General features: G+C 47.4%; 1 protein-coding gene across 6 annotated transcripts in view; it reads right to left on the bottom strand.

Moving 5' to 3' along the window:
* The window catches only part of SH3GLB2 (SH3 domain containing GRB2 like, endophilin B2), a 48,562-nt gene extending 23,904 nt beyond the window's left edge, over positions 1 to 24,658 (bottom strand). For 2 of the 6 annotated variants that reach the window (XM_083485270.1, XM_083485272.1), the window contains exons 1-5: positions 24,333 to 24,630; positions 5,284 to 5,425; positions 4,099 to 4,227; positions 2,162 to 2,295; positions 938 to 1,030 (exon numbers count right to left, since the gene is read on the bottom strand). In XM_083485270.1, the coding sequence (XP_083341396.1) occupies positions 938 to 1,030; positions 2,162 to 2,295; positions 4,099 to 4,227; positions 5,284 to 5,425; positions 24,333 to 24,395 (561 nt within the window). In that variant the 5' untranslated portion in view covers positions 24,396 to 24,630. Of the gene's footprint in view, positions 1 to 937; positions 1,031 to 2,161; positions 2,296 to 4,098; positions 4,228 to 5,283; positions 5,426 to 24,332 lie in introns of all 6 variants that reach the window. The other 4 variants (XM_083485271.1, XM_083485273.1, XM_083485269.1 and 1 more) reach the window with 3 other exon arrangements.
* Between the last annotated feature and the right edge of the window lie 2,181 nt (positions 24,659 to 26,839).

Genomic DNA, 26,839 nt, shown 5'->3' with positions numbered 1-26,839 from the left:
TGCTCAGCCCAAAACTGGGGTCAAGCCTTTCCGACAATAACAGTGATCAGTTAAGGGTCTGACTGTGACATTCAATCTCTCCATTGCGTGCCTGGCCTGTTTTATGTACCAAAAAACGGCAGACTTGCCCATTTTTAATGCAGGGTGTGGAGATGAGGTGCAAACACCTCACCCCCCCCCCAACAACTTCATTCCAGCTGTTCTGCAGGAATCTGCCTCCTCCTGGAGGAAAGTAAGAGTTCAGCTACTCTAATTCACACCCCAGCCCATACTTGGTGCTGCAACCTAGATCCTATCACCTCCCACTTAGAGGACTGGGCTTTCTGAAGGACCACCTAGGCGCGTATGACTTTAGATGCAGAATCCCATAGCAAGTGCCAAATGCAGACACATTAGATGGGGCAGGGGTAATTGGTTGAGTTTAAAAGTGGCTGGCCTCTCACTAATGAGCCATGTTCAAGGTCCTTGTATTAATGTACAAAGAGCCCTGAACCACTTATGTCCAGGGTGCCTCAGGGACCACTTTAGTTGTGAGGCTCTTCTGATAACAATTAGAAACTGAGCCTTTACTATCATTGACCCAGTCCTGTGGAACTCTCTGCCACTGGAGATTCAACAGGCACCTTCTGTGTCAACCCGCTGAAAACTTTTCTATTACTCACTCTGGCTTGCAGGTAGGTGGTGGTGGGGGGTCAGGGAAAGAGAGAGGAGAGTTCAGACATCCTAACCCTTCCTCCCCTCCCTAGATGATGCATTGCATGCAGTTCAGAAGAGATTCAAGCCCACCAGAGGGGGGTGGAGTAGCAGAGCACATGTTGGAATCTGTCACATGCAGGCATGAGTAAAAAGACTACGTGGGTGGGAAAGAGGGGGGATAAAACACACAAGAGGATTGTCAACAAGGAAGTAAGTGGGGAGGAGAGGAGAGGAGCATTACCGCTGCTTTGGCCTCTGCAGCCTTTGCTTTCTTCAGCCTTGCTTTGCACGCATCCAGGTCTAGACGGCGGTTCTCCAGGATCCGTCTCTCCTTCTGGGAAGGAGGAAGGGAAGGGTGGGGAGAAGAGTCAAGATTGCAAAAGGGAAAAGGCTCATTTTTCTTACTGCATAGCTACATAAGAACATTAGAAGAGCCTGGCTGCAGGATCAGGCCAAAGAGGAGCCATCTAGTCCAGCCTTCTTGTGGTTGACCAGGTGCCCCAATAGGAAGCCCTCAAGAGCCCTCTCCCCTCCTGTGGTTTCCAGAAACTGCTGTGTTAAAGTGTTACTGCCTCTGGTCTTGGAGGCAGAGCATAATAGCCTTTGTGACAAGTAGCCATCTGCCTGCCATTAATGCGTCCAATCCTCTTCTAAAGTGACCCAACTGCAATAGTCTCTAAGTGGTTTGCAAAGATGAAAGAAAAAAGAAAACTAATTAAAAGCTATAAAACCAAGCAGGGATTAAAACAGCTCCCCCCCAGAAAGCTACAATTCCCAGTGCTCTTAAACTACAATTCCCAGGATTCTTTTGGGGGGGCATGCATGTGCTTTGAACCGACTGAGGTGGTATTTGGCCAAGTTTTACCCAGAGTAGAGCCAATGAAATGAATGAACATGACTAAGTTAGGTCCATTGATTTCCACCGGTGGACTGACAACCACCCGTGGCACAGATGCCGGTCTAACACTACTTATTTCTTGGTCGGAAAATATCGTAGCATTTATTTAATTCCTCCTAGGCATTAATTAACCCCCTCTCATCTCTCTGAAAATGTCTCAGAAGTCAACTCCTCTCTCCCACTGCCACAAAACTGGCCTTCTCATAGGAAGCTGTCTTCTACTGAGTCAGGACCTAGCTTAATATTGCCTTCACTGATTCGCAGAGGCTTTCCAGGATTTAGGCAGCCCTTCCCCTAAGTCAGAAGCTACAGCCCTTTGCTTAAGCATAAAGATTCTAGCCCTCAAAGTTCTGAAGAGCGGACTGAATTAAACAGGAACACAGGAGACTGCCTTATACTGAACAAGACCATTGGTCCACCTAGCTCAGTATTGTCCACCCTGATTGGCAGTGGCTCTCCAGGGTGCCAGGCAGGGGACATTCCTCAGCCCTACCAGGAGGTGCCATTGGGGGCTGAACCTGGGACCTTCTCCATGCAAAACAGGTGCTCTGAGCCCCCGCCACTTACCGAAATAGTTCTCCAGTCACCCTCCAGGAAATTGCGCAGAGGGCTGAGGAAGTTGATGGAGGCAGAGTGGATGAAGTCCCTCTCTGCTCCACCCAAGCGCCGCTCTGTTTCACCAACTTTGATGAGGGTCTTCCCTGCAAGAGAGAAGACACAGCAAAGGGACTTCAGGCAGCTGACCTGGGCAACGTCAGGCCAGCTCCACCTCTCCGCAGGCAAGAGGTGACAATGGTGGTTCAGGGCACTTTTATTAGCTCAAGGGCAAAAGGGCAAAAAAAGGTTTGGTGTTGGGTACATGTGCAGAATTAGTAGATATTTACAGTATACCAGCTTAAACTTATATGGAAGAAAGGCCTGCAACATGCAAATAAAATATTCTAAATGGTATACGCGCTGTAATAACCCAAACCATACAGGTCTGCCTGAGCTCATGTGAGAGTATTCCATAAAAATCCTATGCGGGTGGCGCTACATACGAGCACAAATTGCCTCTATGTCACAATCTCCTCATAGCTGTTGAAGGGATTGTGGGGGAAAAGGAACCTTTCTCCATCTATGGTGAAGCTGCCCACAAGTATTCCAATTCTGGATGATGGCTTGCCAAGAAATGACCAAAATACTCAAACATTCCAACTTCACCACAGCTTTGTTAACTAAATCTATGGGTTGATAAACTGAAAGGTTTCAACTCTCAGGAATTCTTGACATGGAAACTGGCAGCTGCTGGAAGCTCAATGGTCCCCATATGGAAAAACCTTGCAGAACTTGAGACTTTCAGTTTGTAATTTAAAAAATGCAGAGTTTAATACTTGCATAAAGGCTTGGAGAATCCTGAAAAAAATCCTATGCTGTTTGATGGGATTATATCTTATAATCAAGAAATGAGGATGCCCAGGATTCCATCTCTCCAGTACAACGTGAAATTTGGCTTTCCTGATGGTCTTAAGTACTTTACCAACTTAATGTTTTGTCGCTCCCAAATATAGTGCACTGCTTTTTTGCACTTCTGTTTGTTTTTATTGTATTGATTCATGTGATTTACATCAATAATATATTTCTTAAAAAAGAAAAGGGCAGGAATCAGGCAGGGAGTCACACCCCTGCTTTAGCCAGGGTGGGGAGAGTAACAGGAAGGCAGGAAACTAAGGCAAGGGTTAGTCAGGAGGAGACTGCATAGTTATTTCAGTTAGACTGATTTTGGCTGAGTTGCAATAATGTGAAGGGGGAGCAGTGATTACAGGCCGAAGAATGAGGTTACATCCCCAAGCAATATTGCACCACTCCCAGACTGCAGCCATTTTCATTTGGATGGGCTAAAGGGAGTTGCGTGGAGTCTCCGGTGTTTGGGTGTGGGTGTGATCACCATGCAATTACAGGAGACCGAGATCATTAACTTGAGCCTCGGGGCCGTAATGGATTTTGCAAGAACCCAACATAATCAAATTGAGGAGCACCAGAGCAGAGAGAACAGGCAAATTCGTGCCTGATTGTCCGAGAGTACAAATTTCAGGAGGTTCTGGCTGCGGCAAAAGAACATTTATTGATTTTTTGTGGAAGCAAAACTCTTCAGATGAGCAAAAGGGATGTAGGGGACCCCAAACTTGCCTTCTCTGTCACAGGATGACCAGGAAAAGGCCACCCACATTTGGAGAGTCTGCCACTCCCACTGTGCCTGACTTCTGGCTATTTTGGCTGGGGCCTGCTGGAGAGTTAGAGGCTACCAACAATAGCTTTGCCTCATTTGTTTTATGGACAGGAGTAGTGGCAGTCCGAAGACTTAGTATGGCTTGTTTAGCCAGCCATTTTTTCACAGCAACCGCCAACCTCCACACGCAAGTCCTCTGCACATCCCTGAAGATACAATGGCGGTGAGGCTTGACAAGAGACTCACCAACCCTCATCTTCTCCAAAAAGCTATGTACTACATCCACAAAACTCACCATAAGGGGAATTAGGGCCAAAGTCATTGGCTGCCTCAATCATATACTGAGCCAGGAGCTCCCCGTTGGTGACCCGAGAGGGCACTTTTCGGTCCAACTTCTCATAAAGGAACTCTTCAACTCTGGCACCTGGTGGGTGGGAAAAAAGAGATTTTGTTAGGTCCTGAAATAATTTTGGGAAAATATCTTGTATCTCTGGGGAGAAGTCAAGCCTGCAGAGCCAGTGACGCAGGCACTTCAGCAGGGATGGCCAACGTTTTTAGATTAATTCTTTAATTGTACAGTGGTAGCTCGTGTTATGAACCGGGATCTGTTCCGAAGGCCCGTCCGTAACGTGAAATGCCAGCAACATGAAGCGCTGTGTCTGTGCAGGCGTGCGGCACGATTTGGTGCTTCTGCGCATGTGTGAAGCGTGATTTAGTGCTTCTGCGAATGCGCAAGTGGCGAAACCCGGAGGTAACCCATTCCAGTATTTCCAGGTTGCTGTGGGACGTAACGCGAAAAGACACAACATAAAGCGGACGCAACATGAGGTATGACTGTACAATGAAAAGTGCCTCTATGACAGTGTCCGACTTTGGAATGCCCCCCACCCCTGAAAGGCTGGCTTGTAGACTTTACAAGCTTTTTGGAAGTGGGTTGGAGACCCACTTATTTGTTTAACCAATTTGGATGATTTCTTGCTGCTTTTACTTTACGAAACAGAAAACAAAACCACAATACAGTATTTAAGCTTTTCATGTTTTTAAATCTTGGGCTTGTGGTCGTCCATTATGGTTCTGTGTCACTTGAAATGGCTTTTACATGCTGCACGGATTCATTTTTGTGTGTGTGCGTGCGCTTTTGCCTGCTGCCTTGCAATCTCTTTAATGAGGTGTGGTTAAGAAATGCTTTAAGCAAAACAAAGCAACATTTGGGGCTAGCGGCAAATATGAAAGGAGCTCTGCACAGGGTGGTGGAGAGAGGTGGTGGATCTGCTTCCTCCTCTTCCACGACAAGGACTGCAAGGAGAGGACCTCCTCTCTCCATCCCTAGATGCCAGCCTTCCAGGCCCCACATCATGTGCTCCTTCTTCCTCCTTACATCTGGGGCTACCAAACCATGCCAGATTCTGACAGAGCCAAGGGGGCCCCCACCCATGACACCCAATGGATCAATTTCTCCAAAATCTAAAGAAGTGCTTACTAGGGTTTGGCTGCAAGAGGACTTCAGTTTGACGTAAGATTTTCTCCGTCCAGTTCTTGGTGCAGTCTGCTCGGGCCAGGAGGTTTTCAAAGTGGGCATCCAACTCTGTCTTCTCGGCCTGGCCAAACTTCTCCTCTGTGAACTGCAGTGGGGGGCGAGGGAGACAAAAACGGAAAGATTTTAATTTGCCCAAAATGGTATTGGGGGTGGGACGGGACTAATGTATCAGAGCTAGTATGGTGTAGGGCATGGGTAGGCAAACTAAGGCCCGGGGGCCGGATCCAGCCCAATTGCCTTCTAAATCCAGCCCACGGACGGTCTGGGAAACAGCGTGTTTTTACATGAGTAGAATGTGTGCTTTTATTTAAAATGCATCTCTGGGTTATTTGTGGGGCATAGGAATTTGTTCATTCCCCTCCCCCCCAAAAATATAGTCCGGCCCCCACACAAGGACTGAGAGACAGTGGACCGGCCCCCTGCTGGAAAAGCTTGCTGACCCCTGGTGTAGGGGTTAGCGTGCCTTTAAGAGCATTGAACATCGTGCGTCACAGAATGCTGCTTCTTTTCCTTTTAAAAAAAAGCCTGGATAGCTCAGTTGGTTAATGTGGTGCTGAAAACGCCATCCCCGTCTGGGACAGCTGCATATTCCTGCATTGCAGGGGGTTGGACTAGATGACCCCCAAGGTCTGTTCCAACTCTTTGATTCTATGATTCTAAAGTCCACCCTTCTAGGAAGTGGTGCAGCCTAGAACCGCAACTCAGAATTCTGCATGATGGGTGCAACAGAAATTCTAGGCTGCAACCTACGTGCCAAATATTTGCACAAGAATACAGCCTGCTAGTTGCTTTGCTGAGAGGATGGAGAGGCAAAAATATTGTAGGGCACATTGCCAGTTCTTTACTGAGAGCTCCAGCAGAGCTCATCGCTCAGCTTCATGATGCCTCGTTAGAATGGAACTACAGAAGGCTTTTGAAAAGCCACAGATAGTAAATGGTGGGAGGTCTCAGGGTATTACTTAGACAGCAGCAACTGTTCCTACCTTGCCTTCCATATTTCAGGAACACAGGAAGCTGCCTTATATCAAACCAGACTACTGGTCCTTCTAGTTCAGTATTGCCTACACTGACCTGCAGCCGTGCTTCAGGTTTTCCATTGTCAGCCCTACCTGGAGATGAACCTGGGACCTTCTGCATGCAAAACATGTGCTCTCCACTGAGCTGTAGCCCTTAAAAAGTTAAGTAAGATTCCAGTCCTCAATGTTCTGAAGAAATGACTGGTTTTAAATAAGAGCATAAGAAGCTGCCTTATCCAGAGTCAGACCATTGGTCCATCTAGCTCAGTACTGTCTACACTGGCTGGCAGCAGCTCTCTAGGGTTTCAGGCAGGGGATCTGTCTTCCCAGTCCCACCTGGAGATGCTGCTGGGTATTGAACTTGGGACCTTCTGCATGCAAAGTAGGTGCTCTGTCACTGAACTATGGGTCTTCCCAGTTTTATTTTAAAACTCTGGCAACATACAGACTTTACCAGTATATTTTTGTGTGTGTGGCTCTTGCTGCAAAACTGGCCACGTTTCCAGCAGTTGTACAAATCCTAGCAGAAGCAGGTCTGACTCAAATTATGACTCAGCCACAGTCTTCAGGCTACATATGCTAATTGTCTGTAGCCTGATAGATTTGGGTAGCAAAGCAATATGTTCCTTTTTATAGGAATAATGGGAAATATGGTAAATGCAGACAGGGACAATGGAGGCTGCCTTCCACTGAATTGGAACACTTATCCATTTAGCTCAATATTGTCCACAATGATTGGCAGCTGTTCTTCAGGGTTTCAGGCAATGGGTCTTTCCCTAAACCTATCATGAGATTCTAGCAACATCTGTGGGGCACCAGGTTCCCCATGCATGCTTTTCAGAATGACATATCGACGCCCAAACCGTTTTTTAAAATAGTAAATGGGTACACACTAGCTCAGCACATTCCAGGATTTGCTTATGGAGAGAAAGTATTTTCAGCAAGTGCTACAAAGCCCTCTCAACTGCAGCAGCAACAACAACTCAAGCATTGCATTGTAAAGTTGATTGGGGGGGGAGCAAACAATGCAGAAAAAGCCTCCCAAACAAAGGTGGGTATTTTTTTTCTTGGGGGGTGCTGGGGGGGAGAGAAAGTATGTTTCAGCACTTTCAGCTCAAAATCAGGGAAGTGTAATAAGCAAAATTGAACCAAAACACCCCAAGGCAGACCCACTGAAATTGAAGAGCATGACTCACTTGGATCCATGAATTTCAATGGGTTTTCTCTGAGTAGAACTGAGTTAGCTGCAATACACCGACTGTATAGCATCCGGGGGTGGGGGCAGCAATGGGTGGTTTACAGAAGATTTTGAACTGGAAAATTTCCCACTCCATATCATGAGTAAAGGTAAAGGAAAAGGGACCCCTGACCATTAGGTCTAGTTGTGACCGACTCTGGGGTTGTGGCGCTCATCGCACTTTATTGGCCGAGAGAGCCGGCGTACAGCTTCCAGGTCATGTGGCCAGCATGACTAAGCCGCTTCTGGCGAACCAGAGAAGTGCACGGAAACACCGTTTACCTTCCCACTGGAGCGGTAGCAATTTATCTTCTTGCAATGTGTGCTTTCGAACTGCTAGGTTGGAAGGAGCAGGGACCGAACAACGGGAGCTCACCCCGTTGCAGGGATTCGAACCGCCGACCTTCTGATCGGCAAGTCCTAGGCTCTGTGGTTTAGACCACAGCACCACCCGCATCCCTATATCATGAGTAGGCAGGGGCTTCTGAATGAAAAACAGCAAAAAATGCTAATGCCATTCTCTGCATATTCAATAGATGTTTGGTGTCCAGATCAAGGGAAGCTATTATTTCCTTTTCTTCCTTGGTCAGACCATGCCTGGATAATTTTGTCCAGTTTTGGTGACCTCAGTTTGAGGATATTGACAAGCTGGAATGTGTGTAGAGGAGGGCGACCAATATGATCAAGGGTCTGGAAACCAAACCTTATGAGGAACGGTTGAAGGAGCTGGGTCTGTTTAGCCTGGAAAAGAGGAGACTTAAGAGGAGATATGATAGCCATCTTAAAATATCTCAAGGGCTGTTACATGGAAGAGGGAACAAGTTTGTTTTCTCCTGCTCTGGAGGGCAGGACTCAAAGCAAGGGATTCAAGTTACAAGAAAGGAGATTCTGACTAAAGATCAGGAAGAACTTTCTGACAGTAAGAGCTGTTCAACAGTAGAATGGTCTCCCTTGGGAGGCGGTGGACTCTCCTTCCTTGGAGGATTTTAATGGGTGGCCATCTGGGATTTTTTAGCTGTGAGTTCTACATTGCAGGAAGTTGTACTAAACGACCTTTTGGGTCCCTTCCAATCTTATGATTCTATGACCTTAATTTCCTGCCCTAAGACACACATTCCTTCTTGGGATCCAACACACAGGAGTAAGTGCAAAGTTGGCAGCAACTAAGCCTCCCCCCCCCTCATCTTCCTCTTTCAGTCTTTGGGCCAAGAGGAGTAAAAGTAACTGGCCTTGTTTTCAGTCCCAGGAAGGCAGGGTCGCATTTATGCCGGCAATGAATAATGTAGGCTGGCGTTTTTGCAGGGAGCCTCTTGCCCACATTGGCGAGGGGAGGCAAGCTGCAGCCCAGGAAAATCAATATTTCATGTTGGAGTAGAGTTTCCTCAGCCTGGAGGTGGGGAGGAGAATCTGCCGCTCAACACGAAATGCGTGCATTGTTTCACTCCCTGGCTAACTGGCACAGAAGGGGAGCAACAATGGAGGGTAGTCCATCGCCTTTGGCACAAAGACTTACTGTTAACCTCAAAGTTAAACCCCCTTTTTTGCAGACTGGGGGTTCCCTCCAGCAACCTATTTATTCAACATGCATCCTGATTTGTCTGCAGAAAGCTTGATTGAAATTTAGATTATATGTCTGGTTTTGAATCCATTCCAGTTTGTCTCCAGGGTGGTAATATGACTATTGTTATTACATCCCACCTTTCCCTGCCGGAAAGGTACTCAAGGTAGCTTACAGATAAAATAGGAAAAGCTAAAACATAGGAAACAATCATTAAAAAGCAATTAAACACTAATTAGAATAAAATCTCTCTCTCTCTCTCTCAGCTCTATTAAAGTATACAGATAATTACAATAAATACATAACAGAACTGGCCCTTTCCAAAAAGCCAGTTAATTCCCAAAAGCCTGTTGGAACAAAAAGGTCTTCACCTGCTAACAGAAGGAAGGAGCCTGTTTAGGTTCTCTAGGGAAGGAGCCTTCTCCTATGTGCCCACCATGTGTGCCTGGGAGGGTACTGGGTCCAAGAGCAGGGCCTCCCTTGAAGATCTCAGAACCCAGGCAGGTTTGTATGATGGACTACGGTCTTTCCAAATGTGGTCTAACCGAGGTGGAATAGAGTAGTACTATGACTTCCTTTGATTTGTTGATGCAGCCTAGAATGGCATTAGCTTTTTTTGCTAATACATCACGCTGTTGACTCATGTGAAGTTTGTGGTCTACTAAGACCCCATGATCTCTTTCACCTGTTCTACTGGCAATCCAGGCATCCTGCATCTTATACTGGTGCAGCTGGTCCCTATTGAAATTCATTTTGTTAGACTGGATCTAGACACATCAAAGAAACATTTCAGGTTTAAGCGGTGTAAATTTAAACAGGGAAAACAGGTAGAGAAAAATGGGACTCCATGTCACCATCTGGTGGCACAATGTTATATTGCACATACAACACATATAAATCACTTTTTCTTTGCCAGCCTAGCTGAGTCCTCAGTTTGGTCCCAGTTTTCCAATCTGTTAAGGTCATCTTGAATCCTGATTCTGTGTTCTGTGACAATAACTACCCCTCCCAGTGTGGTGTCATCTGCAAATTTGATGAACATCCCCTCAATTTCATCCAAGTCATTTATAAAGACGTGGAACAACAACAACTCCCATCCATCTTTGATTCCCTTCTCTTTGAATATTTCTGACCATGGAACTACACCCAGTAGTTCCTTAAGCTTCTGGGAATCAGCCCTCTTCAAGTCCAGAGTTCATGTCCGATTACACTCAGTTCTCCCTTGCCAGTGCATAATGAAAGACATGATCACTTCCTCCCAAGCTTCCTAGTACTTCCACTTTGTTGATCAATTACTCTCTCTTGGTGAGGACCAGGTCCAATACAGATGACCCCCTTGTTGCTTCTTTGACCTTCCAGGAAATGAAATTGTCAGCGGGGCAATGAGGAAATTGGTTGGTCCTTACATTCTTGGCAGTTTGAGTCTCAGCTGATATCAGGACAGTTGAAGTCTCCCATGACTACTATATTTCTCCTTTGTGAATGTTTGGTAATCTGCTCTAGGAAGCCATCATCTGCTGTTTCCCTCTCCTGCACCCACATTCAGTCTGCCTTCCATGCTCCAGGTCATGGATCTCTTCACAAGTGTACACATCCTTTACATAAAATGCTGCTCCTCCTCCCTTCCTGTTTGATCTATTTCTTTTGAGCAAGTTGTACCCCTCAGTTTCTACTTTCCAGTCATGAGTTTCATCCCGCCAGGTTTCAGTAATGCCCGCTGGGTCATATTTGACATCCTGTATTTGAGTTCAAGTTCTTCTTGCTTGCTTCCCATGCTCTGTGCATTTGAGTAGAGACAAGTGAAACGATGAGTCATTCCTCCACACCCTGATGCCTCTGTCCCCCTCCGTAGGGAGTCACTTGCCACCACCAGACATCTCTTTCTTCTCTGGAGAATCGTGTGAGGAATCATTATGCGCACTGTACCTTCCACTGCCACTTTGGTGTGGCCTGAGGTCTGCAGCCGCTGTTCTTGCTCCTCCGGCTGAGAATCCGTGTCCGAGGTGAGGGCATGGAATTGATTTTGCAGCTCCAGAGCTAAAGCATGGGTCCAGGCAGCCTTGCTTTTTTGTGTCACATTCCTCTGGGGGTTTGTCTCCTGCATTGTTTTTCCTCCTACCACTAGAAGGAGCTGCTCCTCTGTTCTCACTGTCTCTCTGTGTTTTCATTTTAAAAATTGCCTACCATTGGCAGCTCCCCCCCCCTTGCCAAATTTTCCTCTAGCACCATAAATTACTTAGGATTTGCTATTCAGGATTTCAAAGTAGAGTGGATGAATTAAACTCTTTGACAAAGCAATGCCCAGGAATGGAGGACTAACTTGGCTTTTTCACCTTAGTACCTTATTGACTGCAATGTCAGAAAAACTCACTCATTCTTTACGAGTTTCCAGAGGTAAAGCCAAAGCTATAGACTATGCAGCTAAATGGTGGTAATTCATTCAAGTATGATTTTATCTGGATTCGATTCCTGCATTGCAGTGAGTTGGACGAGATGACCCTCAGGGTCCTTTCCAACTTTATTTTTCTGTAATTTTATGTTGTCCAGGACTTATCACTGACTGCTCTGCTGTGCTTCTGTGGGATCATTATCTTATTACTCATGGCATTGTTTTTATCTCTCTGCAATAACCATTTCTCTGCATAATTTTCTTTCTTAAGTTGCAGGCCATATGATATCAAACCGGGAAGCCATTGTTCATTTCTGTATCTCTCACTCTTTGTATCGTTGTACATAACAAAATAAAATAATATAATTCAAAATCATAGTAATAATATACAGTATTATTAAAGTAGTAATATGCAGTATTATTATTATGAAAGCAGTATCCTACCAATAGCCTTGGCTTCCCCCAAAGCACCCTGCAAACCATAGCTGAAGGGGTGTGCTAAGTGTTTTTTGCAGATCCCTATATACCTCACAAGGGACGCGGGTGGCGCTGTGGGTTAAACCAGAGCCTAGGACTTGCTGATCAGAAGGTCAGCGGTTCGAATCCCCGCAACAGGGTGAGCTCCCATTGTTCGGTCCCAGCTCCTGCCAACCTAGCAATTCAAAAGCACTTCAAAGTGCAAGTAGATAAATAGGTACCGCTCCGGTGGGAAGGTAAACGGCGTTTCCGTATGCTGCTCTGGTTCACCAGAAGCGGCTTAGTCATGCTGGCCACATGAACCGGAAGCTGTACGCCAGCTCCCTCGGCCAATAAAGCGAGATGGACGCCGCAACCCCAGAGTCGGCCACGACTGGACCTAATGGTCAGGGGTCCCTTTACCTTTATATCCCTCACAGAGCTACAGTTCCCAGAGTTCCCCAGGGAAGAGAGGCTGATTTTTAAACCTCATCTCCAAGTAGAAGGCCCAGCAGAAACCTTGGAGAGCTACTGCCGGTCAGTGAAGACAATACTGAGTTCAATGGACCTTTGGTCTGGCTCTGTATAAGGCAGCTTCTGATGTTCTACCTCCACTTTCAGAGGCATTAAGCCTCTGAATAAGAGTTTGCTGGGAATCATAAGTGAGAAGAGTGCTACTGCTGCCCTTAGCTTGTAGGCTTCTCATTGGGGCATCTGGTTGGCCACTGTGAGAACAATGTGCTGGACAAGATGAGCCACTGCTCCGATTCATGTGGTCTTTTGTAGGAATATAACCTCCGTGCCCAGGGTCAGGCTACCTCTGAATACCAGAGAGTGGGAAAAACAACTGGATAGTAGTGTTAGGCTCAGATCCTGCCCCATTTGGGCTGGCATCTGCTTGGCCACTCTGAGAACAGGATGACCTCCGAGAAGCCCAGTTGTACGCAAGCCCGTTTCAGAACTTTTTGCTGCATCACGACCAAGACATGGACTCACTCCTATGAGCACAGCCTGACTTCTTGGCTCCCCAGACAGATGCAATACGGCCAACTCTTTTGAGCTACAGCAAAGGTCTCCCACTAGTTGATTCCATTTGGCCAATGCAATTACAGTGAGAACATTAATTTTGTTAAGATCGATCGGTGCTGGAAGAGGGATTCTCTGGTGCCACATAAAACTGGTGTTCTGGAGTGGACCATTTGATTGCAATGTAATGGGGTTGAGTAAAAGTGCACGCAAAAACCAGCTTCTAACCAGCACCCCCTTAACGCAATGGGAAGCCACCTTTACGCTGCTGTTTGGGAGTGAAAACTACTTTGAGGAAAAGGAGAGGAAGTTCCCTAACAGGTGGAGGAGGGAGACTTCTCTTTCTTTTTAAAAGAAATCATAGTGAATCATAGAATCACGAGAGTTGGAAGGGACCCTAAGAACCATCTCCACTCCAATGCCCTGCAATGCAGGAAAATGCAGCTGTCCCGTGCGGGGATCAAACCTGCAACCCTGGCATTATCAGCATCACACTCTAACCAATACTGCCCTCCCCACTTTACGCGATTTCACATATATGCAGAAACATAACCCCCGGCATAAGTGGTGGGATCACTGTATTGTTGCAGTGTTTGCATTTCTTTTTCCTTTTGGTAGCAGAGAGATTATACAAGTGATTCTGAAATTGCCTGGTACATTTCAAGGGGTCTTAAATCTTACTGTCAGCTGCCTCCGCTCTCACAAAAACCTTAAAGACAAGGTTCCACAATGCCCCTATGATATTTGTGATTCCCCCTTTTTTATATATATAAAAAAGCCTCCCAGTTAGCAGTGTGGAACGTTTCATCTGCAAAACAATATGAAGTGGGTGCAATGATATGAATTGCTATTTATAAACACGCCTCTCTCCCTTCTGATATCTGGTGCTGACTCCAACCTACGCCTTTTTTTTTTTTTAATGTCTTCAGAAACCCTTACAGCAGTGTTTCCCAACCTTTTTTGGGCAAAGGCACACTTGTTTCATGAAAAAAATCTCGAGGCACACCACCATTACAGCCCCGTGACGTCAGCGCGCAGCGTCACGCCGGGAGGGACGCACGAAAGTGTAAGTTTCAATTTTTTCCCCTCCCCCTTGCCTTCCTTCTGTGCCAACCGCCAAAAAGCCAAGAAAAAAGCCAAGACTTTAGGGCAGCAGGTCGACACGGAAGAAGCTCCTACCTAAGGACAGGTGCGACGGCCGTGTCCTCTTCTGCCACACTTGGCAGCCCTGCCTCATGGTCGTGACTCCCACCCTGATTTCTCCCCGCAGGTCGAGCGGCACAGGCAGCCCAATGTGTCCAGCCCAGACACAAGCCCCGCTTCCCCACTCTAGATCCTGAATGCGACCAAGTGCTCTGGACTCCCGAGCAGGGTGGGAAAGAGGACTCGCATCTGGTAGCCTCCGGGCTCCTCGCCTGCTCGAGGGATGGCATTGCAGGCAAGCTGCCGGCCGTCGCCATCGCCACCCCCTCATGCGAGTGGACCTGCCTGGAGTGGTGGGCCGGGGGAGGCTCGCTCTCTGTGGGGATGTGGCCCGCACGTGCGGCCCCGCTTCCTCCTGCCCAGGGCTGAGCTCCTTACCCGCGATCTTGGTCTCGCACACGCGGATCCCACTTATTCCGAAGCTCGCGCCACTAGCCGGGGCTCTCACACCGTGCCAGGGCGCGGCGGCGCGGCCCACTGACGTCATCGCGGCTCACCGCCGCCCTCGACTTCCCTGTTCCCTCCCCTCCCTCGGGTCGCCGTGGTTACCGAGGACTGCAAGCTGCTCGGGCGAGCGTGGGGCATTAAGTGGGAGAAGGAAAATTAAAATTAAAACTCGCCTGAAGGCCGCCTCTCCGGATATGAAGCTATCTTTCGAATTTTTTAATTTTTCCCGCGGCACACCAGGCAACATCTCGCGGCAGTGTGCCGCGGAACAGTGGTTGGGAAACACTGCCTTACAGATCCGAAACAGGGTATCCTCCCCCGCCGCACACACACCCCCCGCCGCTGCCAAGAAGACTCTTCTTTCCTTTTCTTTTCTGAAGTCATTTGTATGAGAATTGAGAAACTGATTCAGGTAGAATAAGGAGGAATACTTAGGGAGCTTTAAGACCTCATTCTCATTTCCATTACAATAGCAAATAATCAGAGCAGCTGACCTTGGCTGAGGGAGCCGGCATACAGCTTCCAGGTCATGTGGTCAGCATGACTAAGCCGCTTCTGGTGAACCAGAGCAGCGCACAGAAACGCCATTTACCTTCCCGCCAGAGCAGTACCTATTTATGTACTTGAACTTTGACATGCTTTCGAACTGCTAGGTTGGCAGAGCAGGGACCGAGCAACGGGAGATCACCCCGTCACGGGGACTCGAACCACCGACCTTCTGATCGGCAAGTCCTAGGCTCTGTGGTTTAACTCACAGCGCTACCCGCGTCCCTCTTATACCACTGTATAAAACTGGAAACTCCGATGCTTGGTATCTGCTCCATTTTTTTGCGGGGGGGGGGGGACTTTTGTAAGACTTCTTCCATTCCCCCTTCTGTCCGTGAGTCTACCTTCTCATAGCAACAGGCAGTGATGTTGGATGGGAAATATTTCAGCACCTTCATTTTTCTGTGGAAATCCTCCAAGTTCATCAGCAACAATGAATGAATGCTGATCGCTAATGGCCACATTCAGGCAAGCTTGGCAGTGTCAAAGCCTTTCGCTTTGTTTACGAAACGCAAGTAAAACAACATAGTAAATCAAATTATTCTCGGGGGGGGGGGGAGGAGCAGCGGAGACGGGAACACACAGGGAAACATCCAATATAATCTAAAATATTCCTGATGATAATTACCTGAAATTGCCTAGGAAGATTTCCCAGTGACACGTTTTTAAAGCTCCTTTGCGTGCAAGACTCCCTGCAAGGAGAAAGCTATTTCAGCCTCCTCCCTGCTGTGTTCAGGCCTCCATCACTGATATATCTGTCTCATCTTGCAAGGAGTCCCACCACCACCACCTCAATACTGGGGCACATTCAACAGTGGTGACTGGGAGTGGCCACCGAGACCATATAACACCGGTCCTGAGAGATCTGTATTGGCTCCCAGTACGTTTCCGAGCACAATTCAAAGTGTTGGTGCTGACCTTTAATGCCCTAAATGGCATCAGCCCAGTATATGTGAAGGAGCGTCTCCACCCCCATTGTTCAGCCCGAACACTGAGGTCCAGCACCGAGGGTCTTCTGGCGGTTCCCTCATTGCGAGAAGTGAGATTACAGAGAACCAAACCAGGCAGAGGGCCTTCTCGGTAGTGGTGCCCGCCCTGTGTAATGCCCTCCCAGCAGATGTCAAGGAAATAAGCAACTATCTTACTTTTAAAAGACATCTGAAGGCAGCCCTGTTTAGGGAAGTTTTTAATGTTTAATGCTGTATTGTGTTTTTAATATTTGTTTGGAAGCCGCCCAGAGTGGCTTGGGAGGCCCAGCCAGATGGGCGGGGTATTAATAATAATAATAATAATAATAATAATAATAATAATAATAATAATAATAATTTCCCTCACTTGCGATCTACCACTTCAGGGCTCCACCACCTCATTCCAGTTCATAGGCAGGCCAAGCCTGAGGTTTATTGCATCAAGCAGATGCTCCACCTATGAGTGCAATGTAAATTCCAAGTACCATGACCACCATGGTCAAATCTACACCATGCCTTCAAAGTATATGGCTTTCCCCCAGAGAATCCTGGGAACTGTACTCCACAAAGCATGACAATTCCAGCACCTTTATCACAGTCTCTAGGGTTATTTGAGGTGTGCTTTAAATATATGGGTGTGGACATGGCAGATAATTCCAAGGGTTGTATCCAAGTAAGAGCAGACCCACAGGAATGGAGCCAAGTTCTCCATGCCCATTATTTTAAATGAGAGAGGGTTGTAACTTAGTGGTAGAGCACCTGCTTGGCATGCAGAAGGTCCCAGGTTCAATCCCAGATGGGATCTTCAGGGAGGGGCTGGGATTGTCTCCTGCCTGAAACCCTGGAGAGCCCCTGCCTGTCAGGGTAGGGGCTCAGCTAGACTGATAAAGAAAAAGCTGTTTATGGTACAGTACACAGTATATGGGGATGCGGGTGGTGCTGTGGGTTAAACCACAGAGCCTTGGACTTGCCGATCAGAAGGTCGGCGGTTTGAATCCCTGCGACGGGGTGAGCTCCCATTGCTCGGACCCTGCTCCTGCCCACCTAGCAGTTCAAAAGCACGACAAACTGCAAGTAGATAAATAGGTACCACTCCTGCGGGAAGGTAAATGGTGTTTCCGTGCACTGCTCTGGTTCGCCAGAAGCAGCTTAGTCATGTTGGCCACATGACCCGGAAGCTGTACGCCGGCTCCCTCGGCCAATAAAGTGAGATGAGCGTCGCAACCCCAGAGTCGGTCACGACTGGACCTAATGGTCAGGGGTCCCCTTTACCCTTTATATGCGTTGTACATGCGATATAACATTGTGCCACCAGGTGGCGATGTGGAGTCCCATTTTTCTCTACCTGTTTTTCCTGTTTATATTTACAACACTTTAAACTGAAACACTTCTCTGATGTGTCTAGATGCAGCCTAGATGATACTGAGCTAGATTCCTGTTTTCAATTAATTCTTTATTCAAAACTATGAGGACTAGCATCTTGCTTTTCAGGGCAATGGCTGTAGCTCAGTGACAAAGCATCTGCTTTGGATGCAGGAGGTTCCAGGTTGAAAAGCAGGGTGGAGAAGGTCTGTTGCCAGTCAGTTTAGACGAAACGGTACAGGGTGGACCCAACACACTAATGTTCCTAAAGACAAGATGTTGCTAGCCCTCCTTAATAGCACATTTTCCACCAGGTACAAAACACTGAGCTTTTTAAGTGCCCAGAAATAAAACATCACCCAAAAGTCCAGCCTCAAAGGACGGCAGAGGTTCTGTGTAGGCCAAATGAAAATGTATCAGCAGAAGAACTTTCCGCATCCCTGAGATGGAAGGTTTAAAACACAATTTCTTGCACACCAGGAGTTCCACTCTCCTCCCTCCTTTTACACTGCTGGAAAGTCAGACTCCATCTGCTCCTTTTCATAACTATGAGACAAACCATCATCTGCACAGACTCTGAAGCAAGAGACGGTGCTTGTCCTTTCGATTAAAAAACCAACAGCAATAACAACTTGCTCAAAAGCTAGTCATCCCATAAACAAACAGCTCAGACTGGTGCGCTACACAACACTTGTTTATTTTAAACAGGACTAGATCACTCTCTCCTGCCCACCTAGCAGTTTGAAAGCACGTCAAAATGCAAGTAGATAAATAGGTCTACTGGCGGGAAGGTAAGCGGCATTTCCATGCGCTGCTCTGGTTCACCAGAAGCGGCTTAGTCATGCTGGCCACATGACCCGGAAGCTGTCTGCGGACAAACGCCAGCTCTCTCGGCCTATAAAGCGAGATGAGCGCGCAACCCCAGAGTCGGTCACGACTGGACCTAATGGTCAGGGGTCCCTTTACCTTTACCTTTTTAGATCACTCTCAGGGACGTGCCACAGAGCCTATCAAAAGGTCAGCAGTTCGAATCCCGGCAACGGGGTGAGCTCCCGTTGCTCGGTCCCAGCTCCTGCCAACCTACCAGTTCAAAAGCACGTCAAGTGCAAATAGATAAATAGGTACCACTCCGGCGGGAAGGTAAACAGCGTTTCCGTGTGCTGCTCTGGTTCGTTAGAAGCGGCTTAGTCATGCTGGCCACATGACCCGGAGGCTGTCTGTGGACAAACGCTGGCTCCCCTGGCCTATAAAGCGAGATGAGCGCGCAACCCCAGAGTCGTCCGCGACTGGACCTAGCAGTCAGGGGTACCTTTACCTTTAGATCACTCTCGGAGGCCCTTTCAGCTCTACAATTCTGTGGTTCTACTATTCTATGGTCTGCATATGTCTGAGACTACTGAAGTGGGGATGCAACCAATGTAGAACTTCAGACCTTTGGCCCTCCAGTTGTTGCTCACCTCCCTCATCCCCCAACTGCTGGCCATGCTATCTGGGGCTAGTGAAATAGGTTAGGTGTGAGGCAGTGACTAGCTCAGGTCCAGTCAGTGAGCTTCATGGCCGAGTGGGGGATTTGAACCTGAGTCTCCCAGGTTTTACTCTGACCCTCTAACCACTGCACCACACTGGCATGTTGGGAAGCTTGGAAGCTTCACAAAAGGATAGTTTGGTTTTGCTGCTGCTGTTCTTTGAGGGGCAAAAATGACCAATACAGGAGACCCATGAATAGATTTGCAAAGCTGTTTTAAATTTCCTGATAACACTGCCAAGTTCAATAGGTGACATTGAAATGGTGCTGGGGTGTGCATGTGTGTGCTGAATCATATACAATTTAGATGTTTAAACTTAAAACACTTAAAATGTATTTATACCAGCCTCTTCTTCTCTTTATATGAACTGCTCCAAAGGCAGACCATCAGCCATGAGACCTGTTCAGAGAAACCTTAAGCGACAGGCAGCCATGTATTACCGTATTGGCCCGAATATAAGCCGCACCCAAATATAAGCCACACCTTTAAAATTGGAGGGGGGGGGGAATAAATAAATATCCGAATATAAGCTGCTCCATTCCTTGCTGCTCCTGGCTGCATACTGGGGTGGGGGGGTGGGATTGGAGCCGTACTGCGTTGCCAGTGGCCTTTCCCCTTCTCTCCCTTCCTGGACTTGCGACAGAGGACAGGGGACTACACATGGGGCAGACACTGCTTTGCCTGCTCCTGGTGCTGTTTGCCCCTGTGCTCCTGGCTTCATACTATAAGGTTGTGAATATAAGCCGCACTTTCCATGGTCGGAATTTAGGGGGGAAGTGGGGCTTATATGCAGGCCAATACAGTATGTTTTTATTCCATCCTTTCTGCAAAGAGCTCATGGTGGAGTACATAGCCCCCAACCCCCTTATCCTCATGACAATTCTGCAGGGGTAGGCTAAGCAGAGACAAAACAAGCCCTACTGCCCCCTCCTCTCCTTCCTGGGGTGAGTCAGACCATTGGTCCATCTAGCTCAACATTGTCCACACTGACCAGCAACAGCTATCCAAGGAACATTCCCGACCCTATCTGGAGACGTCAGGGATTGAACCTGGGACCAGCTGTGTGCAAGGCAAAGGCTCTGCTGCTGAGCTACAACCTTTGCCTTAAAAATAACATAAGATTCTAGTCTTCATGGTTACAAACAGAAGGGCTGAATTGGATGCTGTCTTTTACCAAATCAGACAACTGGTCCATCCAGCTAAGTAATGCCTACATTGACTGGCAGTAGCTCTCCAGGGTTTTTTGCACAAGGGATGTTCCCAACCCTAAAGGTAAAGCTAAAGGTACCCCCTGACCGTTAGGTCCAGTTGCGGATAACTCTGGGGTTGCGCACTCATCTCACTCTATAGGCTGAGGAGCTGGCGTTTGTCCACAGACAGCTTCTGGGTCATGTGGCCAGCATGACTAAGCCGCTTCTGGCAAACCAGAGCAGCGCACGGAAATGCCGTCTACCTTCCTGCTGCAGCAGTACCTATTTATCTACTTGCACTTGACATGCTTTTGAACTGCTAGGTTGGCAGGAGCAGGGACCGAACAACGGGAGCTCACCCCCTCGCGGGGGTTCAAACCGCCGACCTTCCGATCAGCAAGCTCTAGGCTCTGTGGTTTAGACCACAGCGCCACCCATGTTCCCAACCCTACCTGGTGATAAAAACAGAGGTAAAACTCAGGACCTCCTGCATGCAAAGCTCCACCATTGAGCTTGACCATTTCTGTACATGGTCAAGGATCAGGAACAATGTTAGGGAGCTGGCAACATCTGGGAGGCCAGAGGTTCCCCATTCTTGCACAAGACACCTGATGCACCTACCACACCCAACCTGGACTTCATTTTTATGGGTTTGGGACAACAACTCTACCTGCTCAGACTAACAAGAGGGTTCATTTGGCATCTCCAAAACCCACAAAATATAGACAATGATTTACTGAAGAAGGGAACCAAAAAACATCCAGGTGAATAAATCCAGCTGACAAATGTGCCAAGTCTCAGAAGCTTTTTCATCTCTAGTACACAACAGAAGCAAACGTGGCAAGATTAGATTAGATCACGGTACAGCTCCAGCCTGCACTTTAAAAACAAAATGAAACAGGACATTCTTTCAACCTTGACACCACTGACTTGCCAACTCAAACAGAGCCTGTCAACCAGCTAACCTTCTAATCACATATGTGCCATTATCCAAGATGGCCCAACACCATGAACTCAGTACCTTGTCCGGAAAAGCCTCCCTCCTGAGAAGAGATTGATTTAGAAGGCAGCTGCAAGGCTTCAGAACTGGGGCTCATTGTGAGACACTGCATTTCCTCGTCATTTAAATGAGAATTGCAGGTACTGTAGATCTGTGGTGGTTCAGCAGTAGAGCATCTGCTTTGCATGCAGAACGTCCCAGGTTCAATCCCCAATGGCATGTCCAGATGGGGCTGCCTGAAACCCTGAAGAACCGCTGCCCATCAGCGTAGACCAGGGGTCAGCAAACTTTTTCAGCAGGGGGCCGGTCCACTGTCCTTAGGACCTTGTGGGGGGCCAAACTATATTTTTTTAATGGGGGGGGGAATGAATGAATTCCTATGCCCCACAAATAACCCAGAGAGGCATTTTAAATAAAAGGACACATTCTACTCATGTAAAAACATGCTGGTTCCTGGACTGCCCGCAGGCCGGATTTAGAAGGCAATTGGGCCGGCTCTGGCTCTCGAGCCTTAATTTGCCTACCCATGGCGTAGACAATGCAGAGCTGGATGGGATCAGTGGCTTGACTCTGTGTAAGGCAAACTTCTTACGTGCTTTTCAACCCAGTTGGAGGTTCTTCCACTAGTTTCCATACTTCAAGGCATCAAATTTATCTGCTCACGTGATTTTACGGGCCAAAGGATTCAGCAATAGGCTCTGTAGGACCCAACCCTAAATCCCTGGAAGACCATAAGGCAGGGCCCAGGGTGTGGTGCTGACTAGCAGCTACTGTTCAATATCAGTATCAGTGGTATCCAACAGGATTCCATGAACATAGAAAGAGCCCAACTGCTGGGGGCAACCAGATGTCCCAATGGGAAGCCACCAAGCAGCAACCAAGTACAACAGCAACTCTCCCCTCTGCAGAGATTTCAAATAGTCCCTACAGAGAGGTCTCAGCCAAGAAAGTGAAATAAGGAGCGCAAACCCTGCAGCAATCTATTTATGACTGCATACATACCACACATTTAAAGCACGTTTCCTCCCCCCCCAAGAATCCTGGGGATTGTAGTTTGCTAGGGGTGCTGCTCTGTGGGGGGTAAACTACAGCTCCTTGGACAACTGGGTGGGGGAGTAATCATTGCTTAAAGTGGTATGATCCTGCTGCAAATTACAAGTGCAGACGAGGCCTAACGCTGCATACACCCCATACATTTAAAGCACATGGCTTTCCCATGATAGTTTGCCCCCCCCCCCGCCCACATAGAGCTACAATCTCCTGCACCTTTAGTAAACTACAATTTGCAGGAGTGTTTGGGGGAAGTCCTGCAGTTTAAACGTATGGTGTGCACATAGTCCATGTAGTTCCATGTGCATACTGAACTATAAGACCAGACCAGCAGATGCCTTATGGAGGTTACACATCTACATTTCAGAGGCGAGGAAGAGGAGGGACCTCTCAAGAAATGGAGACGGGCAAGTAGAGTTACAACAGTTTGGTTTCATCACATTACATGTTTAGGACAGGCAAATTAAGTGCGTATCTTCAAATGGTTCCAGCCAAAGAGGCCATGAAGTACGCATCACGCTTTTTGATAGAACAGCAGCAGACACACCTGTCATTTGCGCCCGAATAAAGCACAAATTACAGGCCTCCCTGATCCTGGGCCAGTTTATTTAGACAAAGCAAATGTCAAGTTTGATGGGGCTTACACTCAAACAAGGCTGCAATCCCAGAAGCAAAGGCTCAGGCCCTGTCCTTAGCAGGTTTGTGCTTTACTCCTGAGTAAGAAGGCAACCCTAGATACATGCTAGAGGGCCCGTGTTTACATAGGAAGCTGCCTGATACAGAGCCAGAACATTGGTCCATCCAGTTCAATGCTGTCCAGTCTCCCAACCCTAGCTAGAGATGCTGCTGAGAATTGAATCTGGGACCTTCTACACACAAAGCAGTTGCTCTGTCACTGAGTTATCGCCCTTCTTAGGAAGACAGTCAAACCCTTGGCCTACCTAGCTCAGTATCGTCTGACTTGCAGCAGCTTTCCTGGGTTTCAGACAGTGAGTTTATTTCCCAGCGCTGCCTAGAGATGCCTTTGGGGATTGAACCTGGGGCCTTCTGCATACCAAGCAGCTGCTCTACCACTGATCTATTGTAGAGTTGATTTACCCTCAAAGCTGCAATACAGTCTGCTGCATGGTAGGTTCCCTTACTGAAAAACCTTTTCACATTTATACCGCAAAGATAGTGGGTCAACTGTGGAGATGAGAAGCCCATTCAGGAGGTTTCTAGCCAGCTTTAAAATCAAGCCCTCTCCACTGCTGCATAAGTCATCGGATGGGCCAACCTCACTTCTAACCATCTGTCTCTTTGCAGGAACAGCGTACAATCCAGGCACTGTATAAAATGTCACACTTGCTATTATCAGGGGACTGCAGCTAGATAAATCAAGGTGTGGGGGTTTTTTTGTGGAGGGGAGAATACTGCCAGACTCAACCCTCTACCAGGGAACTTTACACTCCCCTACCCACAAAACACTCAGCCATTAGTTAAATAAGCCCCCAGTACCAGAGATTCTAGGAGACAGAGGTAAAAAATTGTTTGCAGAGATTATGGATCAAAGCCCACCCACAAAGGCAGGAACCAGGCTGCAAAACCAATTTACTTATAGAAGAAAAACTACAAAAATTATATTAAAAGGAAGCCGATCTGATCCATCTGCAGGAAACCGTGGCTGGATATATAGCTACGATTTTTCAAATGACAGTTTTTAAGTGCCTTGGCCAATGCAGTTATATGTAGGAGACAGGCTGGGAAAATCTGCTCATTAAAAACAGCAGCTGGGAATATCTATATCTGTATCTATATGGGGTGGTGTATTTTATATGCAAACACAGTTTTAAGCGCAAGGTCAGAAACTGAAGTAGCATCTGTTCTATTAAACCCCTTAACGCTGGAAGCGGAGTGGGGGGAGACATAAGCAAGTAAACATCTTTTCCTCAGTGCAACAGACGGAGGGAACCCCACCCCCCCGCGCGCAATTAAGTTCCTGGTAACAATGCCCTGGGACTGCTTTTTATTTATCTTACCTGAACAGCCCTGGTGAAGAAAACGCCCGCGTCGGAGGCTAGCTTCTTCATGTTGAAATCCATGCCCAAGCACCCACAAAAAAATGGGACCGCGGAGAGAGGAGGCCGTGCTAGCGAGGCTGCCGGGGCATCCGTCTCAGCCGCTCCCTGCTTGGATGCTCAGCTCCTGCGCCCTCCTTTCCGCCCACCTGCCCAGCTCTAGGGAGGATGGAAATAAATAAATATCAAGCGGACGAGGCAGATCCTCGAGTGCACACAACGCCTTTTCTCCTCCTCCTCCCACCCCCCAGGAGGACCCATCAGCGCCCTCTGGCATCCTCTGGGCGGCCTCTTAAAGCGCAGGGCGCACGGTGGCCCGGCCAGGAATTTCCATACGGACAGCCTGGCTACTGGATCAGGCCAAAAGGGGCCCAGCATTCTGTTCCCACGATGGCCAACCGGATCCCCCCAAGGGAAAACCCCCGAAGCAGGAAATCAGTGCAGTGGCTGCTGCTCCCCACAGAGTATGAGATAGACTTGCATTTGAGAATTTAACTCCTACTCTTATCTGCCATGGAGAAGAAGCGTGCTGTGAAATAAGGCCAGTGGCCCAAATTGTCTGGCATCCTATTCTCACAGTGGCACAACCAGTAAGCACACAAAGGGGACCTGAGCACAAGAGCCCCTTTCCTCTCTTGTGGTTTCCAGCAAGCATTCAGAAGCATTACTGCCTCCAACCCAGTAGGCAGAGTATGGCCACTGCCAATAGCATTATTCTCCTCCATTAATTTGTCTGATCCTCTTTTGAAGTTAACCTGGAACCATTGCTGTCTTCTGCAGGAGCAAGTTCCATAGTTTAACTATGTGCTGCATGAAGGACTTTCTTCCATGAGCACTTGTCTCCTCCATAGGGGTGATTGGTTAATGCGACCTAGGCATTGAAGAAGAGGGGCATTGGGGATCCTAAGGATGCAGCCCCCACAATCTGTTGGCTGTATGCAATGCTGGCCCTACTTAGAGTAGGACTATTGAAATTAATGGACACACAACTACCTAATCTGGGTGGCTACCATGAGAACAGGAGGCTGGGCTAGATGAGCCAATGGCCTGTTCCAGCAGACACTTTTTATGTTCATTATTTTCAATGGTTCTACTCTGAGAAGCACCAGCAGTGGAGACATCCCATAATCATAGAATTATAGAGCTGGAAGAGACCTCAAAGGTCACCTACAATGCAGGGATCTCAAAGCATACAGGAAGGGGAGTCCACCACCTTCTGAGCAAGTCCGTTCCACTGTCAAACAGCTCTTACCATCTAAAAGTGCTTCCTAATATTTAATCAGAATTTCCTTTCTTGTAACTTGAAGCCATTGGTTCAAGTCATCTTGGTCCATCTTAGTCACCCTCCTCTGCACATTGTTTCAGCTTGTCCATATTCTTCTTAAATCGTGGCACCTAGAACTGGACACAGTATTTCCAGGTGAGGATAGACCAAGGCAGAATAGAGTGGGACTATGACTTCCCTTTATTGGGACACTAGACTTCTATTGATGCAGTGTAGAACATCATTCACTTTTTTGCATCTACATCACACTGCTGATTCATGTTAAGCTTGTGGTCTACTAAGACCTCTACATGCTCAGTGTACACAGGGCCCTAAACCTAGGTATGCTGGGTTAGACAAAGAAGCAAACAGTTGAGTTCAACAGGGCTCTCAAGTAGAGCTGTGATCCTGGGGGTTGTATCCAATGTAGTTCTACTCACAGTAGACTGTGAGTGAACTAACATTAAAAAGAATGACCATGACTAAATTAGGTCCACTGGATCAGAATAAGAGTAGGACTAAGAATAAGAGTAGGACTTAGTTACATACAGCCCTTGGGCACAGTAACATAGTATTTTAATATTCTTTTGGAAGCCGCCCAGAGTGGCTGGGGAAACCCAGCCAGATGGGCGGGGTATAAATAATAAATTATTATTATTATTATTAGTGGCCCTCAACAAAACATGTCAGTCTGCTGCTCTTGAATAAGACCCATTGAAATTAATGGAGCTTAGTTAGTCAACAGATCCACTCTGTGTATGTCTAATGATGGCTACAACCCTTCACACACACACACACACACACACACACACACACACACACACACAAAGTATCCTAAACCAAGTAGGCTTCTCATTTCATAAATACTGTTTTTAGCCATGTGCAAACTTTAATCAATAAATTAATGAGAAACTCAATTCTAGAAAGCCAGAAAAAGGCTCCCAGACCTGTTCATTGCGGCAGCTAAAATCTAATAATAATAATAATAGCAGCAATAGAATATTATTGTGGATCGGGGAAAGGATTCTGTTATTATAATACTAACAATAAGTAGGGTTGCCATATTTTGAAGAGTAAAAAAGAGGATGCTATGATGACTCTTTTTAAATATGCCTACTATATGTAAGCTACAGAGAAGCTGGGATATATTGCTAAGGGGGGCAGGAGAAGAGAAGAGGAAAGCAAGTCTTCAGCCACCCGTTAT

The sequence above is a fragment of the Podarcis liolepis genome, assembly GCF_965112155.1.
Source record: "Podarcis liolepis genome assembly, chromosome: Z".
Taxonomy (NCBI): domain Eukaryota; kingdom Metazoa; phylum Chordata; class Lepidosauria; order Squamata; family Lacertidae; genus Podarcis; species Podarcis liolepis.
The sequence above is the reverse complement of the archived record's forward strand: the minus strand, read 5'-3'. Positions and strand labels throughout refer to the sequence as shown.